Source organism: Athene noctua, chromosome 1, assembly GCF_965140245.1.
Source record: "Athene noctua chromosome 1, bAthNoc1.hap1.1, whole genome shotgun sequence".
NCBI classification, from domain to species: Eukaryota; Metazoa; Chordata; class Aves; order Strigiformes; family Strigidae; genus Athene; species Athene noctua.
Genome location: NC_134037.1, coordinates 254,170,199 through 254,184,872, shown reverse-complemented (window position 1 = coordinate 254,184,872; position 14,674 = coordinate 254,170,199). Strand labels below are relative to the sequence as shown.

Below are 14,674 nucleotides of genomic sequence, written 5' to 3'. Positions count from 1 at the left end.
CACAAATCGAGGGGATCAGCCTCTAAGTGTGGGGCAAAAGCTATTGTTGAAAGCCTGTCATAGGAGAATTGGTAGAATTGGCTTTTTGTTTGCTGCAGAAGCTCTAAAGTTCTTCCAGATCAGTGAAGTGGAGACGATGAGGTCCCTGGCGGTGTTGCTCTCCCTGGGTGGAAAGGCAGATTCGCAGCCACGTGTGCAGCCTTTTGGTGTTATAAATGCTGTTTTGGAAAGCGTAGCAAGTGGGGGCTGGATGGCTGAGTACACTGGTAATGAGCTTCATTTCCTCTCCCCACACTGTTGCTGGTGACTGACAAACAGCACGTTGGTGGCTTTGCAGGGTGGGGATGGTCCCTGTCTGGCTCGCAGCAGACAGTCATCCCCATCACGAGGTGGCAATCCCAACAAGTGCTAATTGCCAGTTCTGGTGACAGACAGGAGAAGGAGGCTTGAGACTGATACATGTCATTGGGAGGACAGGCTCCACTCTCCAATGAGTTATGGGCCGGTTTGGGGGATTTTACATTGCCACTGTATCTTGCCATACCGTTCATTTTTCTATAAATAAAGGGTTTCAGTCCCTAAGCCTGTCAGTCTTCTCCCTTCCACTGCATCAGTCTCTAAAAGTATAGTTAAATACAGGAAATGGAAAATGTCCTTTACCTTTCTTATAGAAAAAGTTGTGTTTCTCCTGCTGATCTTAGTACTAAATCGGGGTTACCCTAAGTTTAGACTTCTTGTCGCAAGGAGGTGACAATGGCAAGGGACATTACTCCCAGAAAATTTTGCTTTGCCCAAGGACTGGACATCAGGGCTGTATGATTTGCGAGGGAATACAGACATGTTTAATGAAAAATAAAGCATTGAGAAGTTAACCACCAAAGAAACTGATGTGCAATGGTGGGTATGAGCAGGGAAGGGTATGTTATATCTTGTCCCTCCGTCATCAACAATTGCTACTGTGGGAAATGTCATGTTATCATATGTAGCTGAAAGTGAAATTTGAACTTCTTTCATACAAACAGAAACAACTTTCTGCCTTACTTCTTTCTCTTTAAAAAATGCAATCGAAATATTGAGGGGGAAATTTGAAATGTATTGATTGCATTTTGAAGGCATATTATTAAATCTCTTGAGTGCTTGTTGATCTTGGATCATTTTGTTTTCACAGTGTTTCAGACTGAAAATTATTAGTAATTCTGTTTAAGTTGTAGCTAAATTACTAATTAACTTTTGTCTCAAAGATTTTATTTCTTACGTATGGCAGCACAGTGTGCTCTTTACACAATGCAGCAGAAATTTTTTGCTACCTGCCTCACTGTGCTCCTTACAATCATATAAAACACTTTTGGAATTAATGAGCTGTCACATCTCAGGTAATGAATGAAAAGAAGTGACAGAAATCCTTTTGTTGTTTAAGAAATTCCAAATAATTAATGGGAAAAAAGTGACAGAGACTATTCTAGGATTTAAGAAGAAATACGTCTTTCAAATTCATTGCATGATTGAAGAAACTTTAAAATATGTTTGCAAAAAACCAGGGATCTTGCTTAATGGGTTAATTCGAGTTCACTCCTCTGAGATAAACCTGCAGAATTTCAGATAAAAGGATTTAATGTTTTGAGAAATAGATTCCTAGTCAGCAGGTTCTCTGTTCCAGGTTCATCTCAAAAGTAAAAAATCTTCTGAATTCCTGTATTTGCCATTGTGTGCATATTTGAGTTAGGCACTGAGCATGTTTATATTGAACATGTCTTGTATACACAGAAGACTTTGTAAACCGCGGGTTAAGTTTGGGTAGAGAGGGGTGTTTCTTCATATTTTATGGTTTTTCCCAACTTATAAAGTCCCACTGTACCTATTCAGAATAACTTCTACTGCTGTCATTTTTCAGGTAACCGTCTCAGATGGGGGCACATCTCCCAAGCAGTCCTCCGTTTGGGTGGTGGTCCAGGTTCTGGATGAGAATGATAACAAACCTCAGTTTCCAGAGAAAGTCTATCAGATCAAGCTGCCAGAGAGGGACCGTAAGAAAAGAGGGGAGCCAATCTACAGAGCTTTTGCTTTTGACAAAGATGAAGGCCCTAATGCAGAAATCTCATACAGCATTGTGGATGGAAACGATGATGGGAAATTTTTTATTGATCCCAAAACAGGGATGGTTTCTTCTAGAAAGCAGTTCACAGCGGGGAGTTACGACATCTTAACAGTAAGTGCTCTTTCATCGACATAAAAACCCATGATCTGACTTTTTTTTAGAAATAGGCCCTCTTGTATAAAGAGTGATACATGACTGTGTTTAATGTATGACCTATATGTAAGATCTGACTGTATTAAGAAATCTAATATTCACATGCACCACAGAGTGAACTATTCTCAGACTGTTCACTCAACCTGCAAATTGTTGCCCTAAGTCGTTCCACTGAATACACAGAAATGAAGACCAAGGGCTTGTGTGCTTGCAAAGTTGTATCATGTTGAACTGGGACGATATAGCTGCGAATGGTTATTCACCTTTTGTCTGGATACAATTGCTTGCCTTCATGGAAAGGTCTTTATACTGTCCGAGTTAGGTGACTTCAGGGAGGAGAATTACTGTGTACTCTACATTGTGGTACCCTTCTGACCACATTGAAGAGTGTCAGTAATGGCAGCAATTTCAGTTAAATGAAATCTCAGTCAGAATACTTTGCAAATAACTCAAACTGTATAGACAAGGTCAAAGAAAGAAAGAATACAATATGGTGGTATGGATATAAAGCACTATAAGACTTGAATGTGCACTCTTCATCTACAGCAGTAAGCCAACAAGTTGTAGTTAAGGAGATGACAAAAAAATGTCAGAGGTTCACGATCTGGCCCATAGTAAAGGAAGAGATGTCACTTGCAGTAACGGGTCTCTGTTGGGATACCTTCACAGGGTTGGAAACTGACAGCAAAGTTAATAAATATCAAACTATTGAGAAGCACCTTGTAATCAGAGTAGAGCACCCTTTGGGTGAGCGAGTACCTTTCCCTGTGCAGAGCAGGAAGTCACGTCTGGGATCTGGCCCTTATTATAATGCAACAGCTGAAGGTTTTCTACCTTGGAACTGCTCATTACACCCTCAGCATCTTTTCACTAAGGGCCTGCCTTCCTTGAATGGAGCAGGATGGCAAGTGTTAACACCAAACCCACTTAACATATTTCCAGAGAAAGAAATAGGGTATAGTATTTCAGGAAAATACTTCCCATTTTTAAAAGGCATAGTAGCAGCATATTTACATCAGTGGTCCTATATAGCCAGAAACATTTCCTTTAAAGTAAACCCCTTTGATTGACACTGATATTATTCATCAAAGCACCCATTTTGTAACCTACATTTCCCCCTTTTTTAAGCACAGTGTTTCTTGCTGCTCAGATTGTCTTTTCTATGCTAAAACCATAAAGTGTGCCAGGCAAATTATCAAGTCTATCCATCCCTCTAGAGGACATTATAATAAAAAGAATTAGCACCAAGCTGGGCAACTCTTAGTGAGCATGGCAGAGAGGAGGAAGCAAGGAGAATAAATAAAGAAAAAAAAATATATTTGTTTTGGAGAACAGGGAAAATGATCTGAATCTTACTTAATTAAGGATTCTGAAGAAGGCAATATAAGGAATACCAGTCTTATATACAATACAGATGCCATTTAAAAACAGTCAGGCATGGTCTGGGTGAGCATGTTTTACAAGTGCACGCCGTCCCTCAGGGTCGTTGTAAATCTCCCAGCTTTTCTGCAAGAGGGAATTGGGTGGAAGATCAGAGACAGAAACTGGTTCTGCAGATGAGGATCTGTGTGGGGAGCGATTGAATTGTATCTCCAAAAGGCCTCACACCAGCATTTTTAAAACAAAACATTTCAGTTTAATATCAGTCTTTTCAGTGAAAAGTCAAAGTGTAATGGTAAAAAATCAGTACTGAGAAATAAGTTCTTATCTTCCTCGTTTTTTCATGGATTTTTTCATAGAGGATTAGAATGGCCATTTTCCAAGCTGTTGTCATCATGCGATAGAAGTAGGTCTGAACTGCCAAGCTGGGATGCCAGTCTGAGTCCTCTTTCCTTTGTACCTGCCAGATAAAAGCAGTGGACAATGGCCGGCCCCAAAAATCTTCAACTGCCCGCCTCCATATTGAGTGGATAAAAAAGCCTGCACCCTCACCCTTGCCCCTGACTTTCGATGAACCCTTTTACAACTTCACAGTCATGGAAAGCGATAAAGTGACAGAAATCGTCGGAGTGGTCTCCGTGCAGCCATCTAACATTCCCCTCTGGTTCGATATTGTCGGTAAGTTGGGAGGCAGAGGTGTGAGGAAGGACGCTTTAGAAGCAAAGCATATGGATGTGTGGTTTTGAGAGCAAGAAAACTAACCATGAACTGTCCCACCCCAAATTAAACCCACTTTCTTAATGCTGAAATGAAAATGCTATTTTAATGTAGCAATAACAACAATAATAATATTCCTGCTTTTGTTATGACTCCTTAGCTAAGCTGAAAAAAAGAGCGCTGTATGGCTGAATTGTTTTTTTTCATACTATGTTATTTACTGCAATTTTAATGTTGTCTGTCATTTAAATTCTATTGTCATACTTTGCTAATCTCATTTCTAAATGTATTTATGGTACTTAGACTTGCTGTCCCTCATTTCTCTCTTTCTTCACCTTTTTTTCTGCATTCTGTTCTTTTTTTTCTGCTTCCGACTGCCCTGCTTCAAGGTGGCAAGCATGCTCGAGAGATGTTCTATATTCTACAGACAGCTTGTGGGCAGAACTGTTCAACAGAAGGTACCCTTAGTGCAAACACATTTGCTAAAATACAACTATCCAGGCTGCCTTTTATTTTTGCAAGTTCTTTGAGACAATTTATATTACATCTTTCATAAGTGCCTGTGACAGGATGCAATGCGACACATGGATGTGCTACGTTTCTTTCTATGACAGCTTTTACCGTATTTGTGTCCAATTATTATCATTTTATTCACGGATTTTCCGCAGTTTATCACAAATAATTAATTCAAACTTTTCACAGTCCAGTGCCATCCATTTAACTGTGAAACAGAATGGGATGCATCAACATATGGGTTACAAATGGAGCCACCAAAAGTTTGTCTTGAATGCAAGCTGAAAAAGAGAAATGTGTTTTGATGTGAGATTTCAACCACAAAATTGCCTTACATAAAATTGTCTATAAAAATAGGGAAGGAGAACTATCCTTAGCAGAGGAAGCCATAGAAGTAGTGGTCTTAAAATCACTGGGAAATGCCACTAAGGTTGTAGCTGCCAAAAAGACAGGGAGTAGAGGGTCTCACTTAATTGTGGTGGAGAAACAGGAATCAATGCTCCTAAGCATTTCTTTCCCAATTCTGCTGCTGATTCAGTTATGTCATTTAAAATAACTCATTTAACATCTCCAAAATGAGACTTTCCTCAGCAGCATGATGACCCTGCAAAGTCAGTGTGCTACTTAATATTTGCCTGTAAAGCTTGTATACCTTTGGATGTAAAACACTCTGTCTGCACAAAGGGGTGCAGTATTTAAATGAAGGGTTATAAAGCGAATACTATATGAAAGATTAGAGAAACAAAAAGCCTTTGACACAGACTTAGTGGAAAGGGTACATCAGCAGTCTTTATTTACAGGGATTGAGCCTGGCTCTCATTTCAGCATAGCTATTTGCGGATGGGTTTAGCCAACAGGAAGGGCAAGGACCACAAGAGAAAGGGTCTGTCAGAGTCATTTTCATCCACCTTTTATTGCCAATTTGTGCAGATGAAAGACAGAAGCAGCAACATTTCCTCTTTGAATTTGTATCATGGTTTCTGATGTGCCAACTATATTAAAATTAAACCCAAAGCTATTGTAATGTTCTAAGGTTCCTGTTAGCCCCTGGGGAAGGACAGCATATGCTTCCTACAGTTTTCGTCCCATTCCCTTGGTTGTTTTAGTATGCTACATGCAATTTATTAGCTAATGTTTACATTCCCATTCTCTTCCTCACTGACTCTAACTTTTCTCCCAAGAGTAATCCATCTTTATTGATGTTATTTACACTTTGTTCCCATTTGAACCTTTTGCTGGACTCTTTGCCTTTCGCAGCCTTTTGGTCCTTTCCTTGACAAATTCATTAACGCTCATTAAAATGCTGCTTGTGTTAAGCACTGCGAGAAGCCCCCACTCTTCCACTGCATTCTTTTACATTATTTGAGTCACATGCAATCAAGCAACACCTTACAATAATATTTCATTTTTGCCTACCAAACAGGGATTAAATTTAAACCTTTTATTTGTCATTTAATGGAACCTTTATGGCTAAAACAGTTCAAATTATTTAGAAGATTTTTGCTATTTATACAACTCTAATGGTTTCCCTATGGGCTGTAGCTCCTGATGCTGCAAGATGCCGCATCACTGCGGAGAGTCATAGAGAAGATCTTCCCTAGATTTAAGGAGAAGTCGGTGACCCTGACCTTCCAGTTCAGTACTGTTACCATACAAATGTTAATGCTGCAACTAATAGAACTAGCAACAGCACCCATTTCTGCAATAGGAGTGGCCAACAATCCCAGGCATGCAGGAGACCCTGTTGTTCTAGATGCTCTGCATACAAGGTGCAAAGACAAAATCCACCCTGAGAGGTTTACAGGCACAGTGCTGTATATTTAGATTATCTTTGCTGCCTTTAGTCAGTGTCAGTATCAAAACACACTTTTGCTCCTTGTTCCTCAGTATCATTACATGGAAGAAAAATGTGTTGATACTTTCCTTTTGGGGGAACATTAAGGTCTAGTGCTGAAAAGCCCTGTCAAAGGCTTGGGTTATTAGTAGAAGTTAGTCGTTGTGTATGGAAAGCTGTATGGGACTGCTGATGCAAGAGATGGTTTCCGTGCTGCTGTAAAATCTAGATCTGATCCTGCTCCACCTGGTATTTTGTGATTTTGGACCTCTGTGCACAGTTCACAGTAATGTCAACAAAAGCCCTGCAGGCTTATGTAGAGACATGGTTTAATATAGAGTTTGCAGCTTGACCTTCATGTTTATGACCTTTTCAAACTAAATGGGCATCGGGCTTCCAGAGGGCCTCTTTTTTAATGCATAACACACTTTTGCCCAGCTAAATAAAAAGAGGTAGGGTGGATGAAGTTGGCTATGTAGTATTTTGTCTGCCTAACTTCAGCATCTAATTTACACCTGGACTATATAAACTTTAAATAACTGTTTAAGTTCCCGAGTTAATCAGTTCCAAGGGAGGAAAGTGCCTCACAGGCAGGGAGATCGTCTTCCCTCCATGGACTAGGGAGGAACAGGATGCTTAACTGTTTGTTTGTTTGTTTGTTTAATTGGGAATGGTTGAGATGTCATACCTGGTTTCTGTTTTCAGACTGCATTCAATGCCATTCTCAGTTCATGCAGATCCCACAGTGTGAAAGACATGAATGTAGGCTGTTTCAGTTATTCAGTCTTTTGTGCAAAACTAATTTTCAATGGGAACTCCAAAGTAAGTCGGAGATCTTTATTTCTCCAGGTAAACTGAACCCCCTCTGTCTCTTCTCCTTTGTTAGTGGTGGGAATGGTGTGATGACTATTTTGACACTGGAGCTAAGCTGCATGGTGCTAGTTTTTGCTTAAGTAGCATGTTGCACAGCATCTCTCTGATTCTCCAAACAGGCCTCTCTCTATCTTTCCTTCTTCCCCCAGCCTATGCCTTTATAAGAGCAGCCAAACTTTAAAAGCACATCAGAACTCTTTGTCAAGGGTGCTTAAATGGCAATAATTTAAATATGTATTGATTTTAATTAATTGTCCATTTAATTCACAGTGCTGCAAATTTTCATGAATGCCAGAAACATGTAGCTCCCTAGCTTCCTTTGAATTATCTTCTCTGACAACTATCTAAAATATCCTTCTAATTTCTTTTCTGCTTTTTATGCCCTTACCTCCAGCTTCTTAGCAGAAAACTCAAGGATTTGACTCTCCTTACAATAATTTTGTCTGAAAATTTAGAGTCTGAATTATTTTCTTATTCTTAGCATGATACAGAAAAGAATAAATATTTGCATGTTGTATTATTAATATTTATTATGTTATGATTAACAAAAGCCTGTAGTTGAATTTGCATTTCTTGAGGCAGTTGCTAAGTTTATTTCAACTTTTTTGAAAAGAGAAAAATTGGAAAATTTGTCTTTGCTTCTTTTCCTGAAAGTCCTAAAGGCACTTCAGACTTACCTTTGAGTTGCAGGGTGAATTAGTTTTATACATTTTCCTTTGATGCTCTGCTCTGAGCAATGTGAGAATTGTAATGATTGGCCCAATCTATCATCACTGTCCTTGGTGGTGTTACTTTGGGGCAAGACAAGTATGTATCTTCTCTGTCCTGAGAAAATGTGGTTTAGAGCACTGTTCTCTAAGTTAGATCATCTCTTGTATTTTTCTTCTCCACTTGTCCATCATGGCATGGTAGGCTTGTGTGAGGACCTCAGTATATCCTGGCTTTATTAAGTTTGAACATGGAGCATGTATGATCTTTGCTATCTACCAGTGAAGGAAGAGTCTTGCCAGGTTTTAGCCTTATTTAATTTGGGGATATCCTCCAGAGTTCAGTGAGATCCATCTTTGCATCTAAAACTGAAGAAGTCTGGTTCTCCACAGTCATCAGATATTTCTGAGATGTGTATTTAATCCTACTCTTCTGGATCGTTCCAGTGAAAAGAAGGAAAAAGGCCCCCATGTGGGACTCATTTGCCTACAAGTCCTCCAGGTTTGCTAGCATGTTTTCTTCTCAGAGGAGAAAATAGTTTCTCACAGCAGCATAGTCCCATCTTAAACTGCCTATCAACAGCTGATAGGAACATAGGGAGGCTCAGCATCTTCCCAAAAAGGAACCCCATCTAGGAAAAGCACTACAAAAAAAGACTTCATTGCTTGAAGCAAATGCAGTAGTCATAAGCAGAAAATGCTTGGAAAATAAATAAATAAAAAACAAACACTGACATTCAAAAAGGACAGATATGCAGAGCCCACATTCTGTGGGAATGCAAGATCTGTGTTGTGTTTTGCTTTAGGCAAATTTTCCAACTGACCTCTAGAAACCCCTTTTAACAGTTCAGGAAGTTTTCCTTGGCCTGTCCATTGCACCAAATGAGTGGTAAGCTTCACATCAGAAGATCTTCTCCTCATGGTCATGTGAGATTCGGTGCTTGTTTTTTATAAAAAGGAAACTTAATTCTTTTCAAAGCATATGGGACCTTTGTCAGAAGAAAAATATGTTTATAGTGATTGTGAAGCCAATAAACAAGATAAGAATTAAGGTAACACTCTGATTCAACCGGAAGATGTAGCCAAGGCTACTCTATATCAAGAACTCAACCTAAAGTCTGCAGGCTCAGAGGTGTCTTGGTTCAATTTCCTGAGACTTACTTCTTGACCATGCTATGCCATCTGTGAAAATGAAAATCAGGGCTGTGCTGGAAAGGTCTCGTGAAGCTGTAGTGAGAGCCAACTAGTAAGATCTTTTGTACCAGGGGCTGTTTCTAGAGCTGTCCTGAGTTTGATAACAGCTGGAATTGGCTACAGTTTTATTGGAAAATCCTATATAAACTATAACATGCTTTCAGATAACATAAAAAAAAAATCCTAGTTGTAGAAATAGAATGCTTCGAGGCTTTATGCAAGAGCATTAAGATCAATCTCAAGAAAGTAAGGGTGGAAATCATCTCACTTAAGTGTCCAAACTGTAGAGATAACTATCTATGCTAGGTGTCTTTGGGAATCTTAACAGTCAATTAGAGAGAAAAAGCACTTTCTGGATGAATTTTTATCATCCCAACATGATAAGCCTTCTCATCTGAAGATGACATTGCAAGTATATGTGGACTTTTCATGAAATCCCACTCTAAGTGCTTCAGTTTAATGAGAGTGTTTTAAGTAAAGTCTTTAATCTGTATTGAAGATGTATCAGCATTACATTTTAGCCTGCAATGGTATTACAAGCAACAACTAATCCACATCTCTCTGAAGTCATTCAGTATTAAAATGCTTTCTCGGGACAACCTGTCTACCCAACTTGCCAGTTCAATCATCTTGCCTTCTTTATAATTGATTTTCCCAAAGTGCCTGAGGAACTCACAACATATTATCTTCATTTGAAATATTTCTTTCCTAATGCAATTGCGACCACATTAGCAAAGACAGCTTCTACATATCCTGTATCTGAAAGCAGGTTTTAGTAGACAATAAAAAAGAAAGCATGCGCCATATGTTGGAAAATGGAATAAGTCATAAAAATTCACATTAATAAAACTGAGCAGCTGAACGAAATTTCATCATCCTTAGTCCCCTTGCATCCTAAGATTGTGATCAACGAAAATGTTAAATGGCTGATAGTTACACAGGTAAAACCTATCCCTGCAGGAGCTTACAGCACTGCAGATGAGCCCTCTTCAAAACGCTTGGTAGTTACCCAGCAGCATGCTTTCAAAAACCAGCCTAAAGTACCCCAGAAATGTGTGAAGCTGACACCTTCTCAGCTGTCACCTCCGATGGGCTCAGTCCTCCGACCTCAATGTGAGTACCTTCAGAAGGAAATGGTTTCGTGTGGAGTTACCAGAATAGTTCAGCTGCAGAACTTTTTAAGAGTCCTATTTGTTTTCACACAAGAACCTTCTTTCTTTCTCCATGCGCCTCTGGCACTTGTCTTTCAAAGATAATTGTGTTGGGTGCTTCTCTGGGTGCTTCATAGTAGTCCTTGCATAGGCCTAACACGTCTATAAGACTCTTAAGAGCTTAGCATTTTTACCTAATTCATTCAGTGCTTAAGTGCAACTTCAGAAGCATTCATCATATGACGACCTGTTTTGAGGGTATATGAAGGCTGAGGAGCAGCACAGAGCATTTCCAGACTGCCTCTAGTACTCCAGATGAGAGGCAGTATCCAATATCTGAGGCAATATTCCCAGAAGTTCGGCCATCTGAGTGGTTCTTCATCTGACCATGGTCTGTTAAAATGTACCAGACTGAATCAGGAATAATTCAGTGTTTCACTCCAAAAGAGATTATAATCACAAATCTCACAGCAGGATGTTCTCTGATACATCTCTGTCACAGTGTTTGATGCAGTTTCTGCCTTGTTTAATAGAAAATTAATCAATGTAAAATAAAGTGCATTGCCTGGTTGATTACAAGTATAGGCTAGATTGGGGTGTCTGGCAACCAAGATTTATTTGTTTGTCACTAGACTATTTTGGATGATGTGAAGAACATATTAAAAACTCATATGATGGATTCAGTTCTTATTTTAGGGAAAGAATATACTTCACTTAATGAAAATGGATCAAAGAAGTTGGTGTATTTGCAATAAACTACTTAGTGCCCTGCAAACCCAGCTCTAATCCAACAGAGGAAGGACATTTAAAACATTTATTGCTAATCCTTCCGTGTTACTTCTTGGAAGATTTGAAGGCAGGATTTCTTTGGAAGTATATGCCAGTTGATAGCATATAGTTTTTGACTGCTCATTAAGATGTTTATTAAGCATCTTGAAGTATAGGCTTTCATTTTGTTTTCATGGTTATCAGTATGAAACATTCTCTTTGTAAAGTGCCTACTGTCCCAAGGCTAGCTTCATTTCAGCAGAGATTTCCTTGCAAGAATCTCAAAGTCTTTTCTTCAAAGGATGCTTTTTTTCAGAGTTGGTTTTCATGGTAGGATTTTTCTCGAGCAAATCAATTTAAAACATCAATTGGGAGATGGCATCTTTTTCTCTGGACTAAGACTAACTTTTTTTTTAAAAAAATAGCAAACACTGAAGATACAATTAATGTTCAAATACCTTGTTATTGCTTAAATATCAACTACAATTATGCTTTTTTTCCTAGTGTCAAATAGTGTTAAATATATATGTATCGATTGAGAAAAATACACTATTTGGGCCTGCAGAAGGAGGTTAGGGAATAAGCAATGTTTCTATCCACCATGAATCACAGCAGATCCAGTGTCAGTGTTTTCCCAGAAAACTACAACTGCATTTATTAGGCTTAGAGCTGTATATGTGTATATACATATATTCAACACAGGGAAGTCTGATGGCACATCTGAAACGACTAAGTTTGGATCATTTCAGTGGGCAGAAGTTCACCATTCTGCCTTTCCTTTGCATAGCTCTTGTTCTTTGCACTCTTGCTCCTCCTCCCCCTTTCTTCTCCCCATCCCTGAATGTCCTCCAAGGCAGGTGTGGACAGAGCAGCCCTTCTTCTAGATTCCAATTTCTTTCCCATAGCCTGTGCAATGGGTCGAGGTGCAAGTGAGGGTTTCTTCAAATTAAGGAATTCATAGACTGCAATTTCACTGTGATTCCTCATAATCTACAACTTCTTGGAATGCCAAAACCTCTTTCCGCTCACTAAATGCATGACTGTTTCTGAAGATAATGCTGGTTGTTGTTCAGCAAACCATGCAGATGCAAGACTCAACGGTAGAGCAAGGAAAACCATCCTCTTTGCTTCTCTGTCGCCAGCCCTAAAATGAGAGCCATTTTGTCCATCCATTCAAATACATATCTCTATATATATTGCATAGTCAATGGAATGGATGTTTTTCTACCTGTGGATCTAATCTCAAGAGGTCTGATCAGCTCTTACATAAGTTTTATAACCAACCAGTGACATTTGAAAGCCTTTTCCACTTTGCAAAACTGGGTTGTCAGACATTACAAGTGGCATTGCATTGCTGTGTTATGAATATATCTTAAGAGTTTGTTTGTCAGCAGTGTTGTGTTCCACCTCTCCCTGTCCCCACCCTCCAAAAATTTCAGACTCAATTCATAATAAATTCCACTTTATAGATGAGTGAGTAAGAAGCAGCTTAGCAGCAGGGAGTGTGTGCTTTACTTTTTAATGTGAGTGGTTCTGATTTATAAACTATAGCTGTGGCTGAGAAATCCTGTAACCCTTTAATCTCAAATTATTTATGGCTTTCTCTTACTTTTTAATAGATTTATTTTTTTCTTTTTCCTTTTTTATCTTTCACCTGAGACTCAGGAGGGTTTTCCCACTGCTGCATCATTCAGTGTCTGACAGGATAAGGGGATATTAGTTTCAGAACAGTGCTTTGTGAGGGTTTTTTTAATGGAAAGGAATTTAGGATGTGTATCCTGTCAGATCTATTTGAATAATTCCTAAAAGACTAGTAGAATTTGACCTTTGCTGCCATTAATTATCATTGTCCTTGAAATTAACATAACAAATCTCTATTTGCATTTTTAAAATTGATTATAATTGTAATTTTAAAAGACTCAGTTGATGGACTTTGCACCCACGAACATCAGTGAGAATTTCCTGAAAATAAAAGTTGCAGAATAAAATCCTCTTAAAAATATTTTTATTCAAAAAGATAATTGTACTTGTTCATTATCCAAACTACAAGGGCACACATCTTATGGGCTTACAGCCATTCGATGCTTTTTATAGACTCAGTTATGGTTCACTTAAATATACTGCTAGATTTTTTTCTTGCAGTGCATTTTAATGATATCTGCTTTCCAATATACAAACTGTGCTTTGAAATATAAATGAGTTATGAACAAAGAAGTATCAGTAGATGTACTATGTATGCTAAGGCAAGCCGTTAAGATGGATGCCAATAAACAGATATGCCCACTTCTAGGAAGATTTTCAATGGAAACTTTCCAGAGATGGCTAATTTAATTGTATTTTTGTGCAACAATTAGGAGGGAATTACGATAGTTCTTTCGACGCGGAGAAGGGAGTGGGCACTATTGTCATTGCAAAGCCCTTGGATGCAGAGCAGAGGTCAATATATAATATGACTGTGGAGGTCACCGATGGAACAAACATTGCCACGACTCAGGTAGAATATCACATTCCTTTCTTGGCAAGTTTTTCATTTGTTAGTGGAATGTATATGCTATAAAAATCAATAATTTTGCCATCCAAATAAAACCTCATCCTTTGAGACCACAATTAAATAATAGAGGGGATATTTTTCAGAGCCTTTCCATCTTGTGGTAAAGAATCAGCTGTTGAAGATTTCAAACCATTATTTCTCCTTTTGTCCTCTTAGTGCTTACATGAAAGTAATTTGCCTTCCTCCAGCTGAGGAAGTCCCTATCACAGGCGGCGAAGCTTAGATTTTGACAATTGTATCAGCCCGTAATGGTCCAAAATACAGCAGTGCTTCTGTGGTGTTGGGAAATATTGCTATTGATTGTATTAAATGGAGTTTATGCCTTTCATCCTCCCAAGATCCAAATGGGGGATATGGAATCAATTGTTCAGAGAAGAAATTGTTCAGAGGAGAAAATTAAAATTCAAAGGATCTCTCCTTTAGTGTCACTGCCTGCAATCACATTGTCTTCCGGGGAGCAGTTGCAGTGAACCCTTTAAAACCAGGGTTGTTTATCAGGCTCAGTGCCTTTCACCAATTAAAAAGTCAGGTCAGATAAATGTGAAGAGCTGGGATAATGCTGGCTCTGACACAACTTTGTCGGAGAGACCCTGATGCAGAGCCTGGGTATCTGTTCAGTGGGAACCAGTCTGGAGCTGGGACACAGTCAGGGTCATGGCACACAGATAGGGGTGCTGTGGTCCACATGGCACCAGGGAGATGCCAACGAGCAAAATCCTTCAACAGAAGGTGGATTGT

The 14,674-nt window shown here is 39.0% G+C and overlaps 1 protein-coding gene across 8 annotated transcripts in view; it reads left to right on the top strand.

Annotated features, from left to right (window-relative positions):
• FAT3 (FAT atypical cadherin 3) overlaps positions 1 to 14,674 on the top strand; it is a 423,806-nt gene that overhangs the window by 305,434 nt on the left and 103,698 nt on the right. For 6 of the 8 annotated variants that reach the window (XM_074917423.1, XM_074917386.1, XM_074917403.1 and 3 more), the window contains exons 6-9: positions 1,892 to 2,206; positions 4,096 to 4,306; positions 4,735 to 4,803; positions 13,740 to 13,879. In XM_074917423.1, the coding sequence (XP_074773524.1) occupies positions 1,892 to 2,206; positions 4,096 to 4,306; positions 4,735 to 4,803; positions 13,740 to 13,879 (735 nt within the window). The remainder of the gene's footprint in view (positions 1 to 1,891; positions 2,207 to 4,095; positions 4,307 to 4,734; positions 4,804 to 13,739; positions 13,880 to 14,674) is intronic. The other 2 variants (XM_074917414.1, XM_074917394.1) reach the window with 1 other exon arrangement.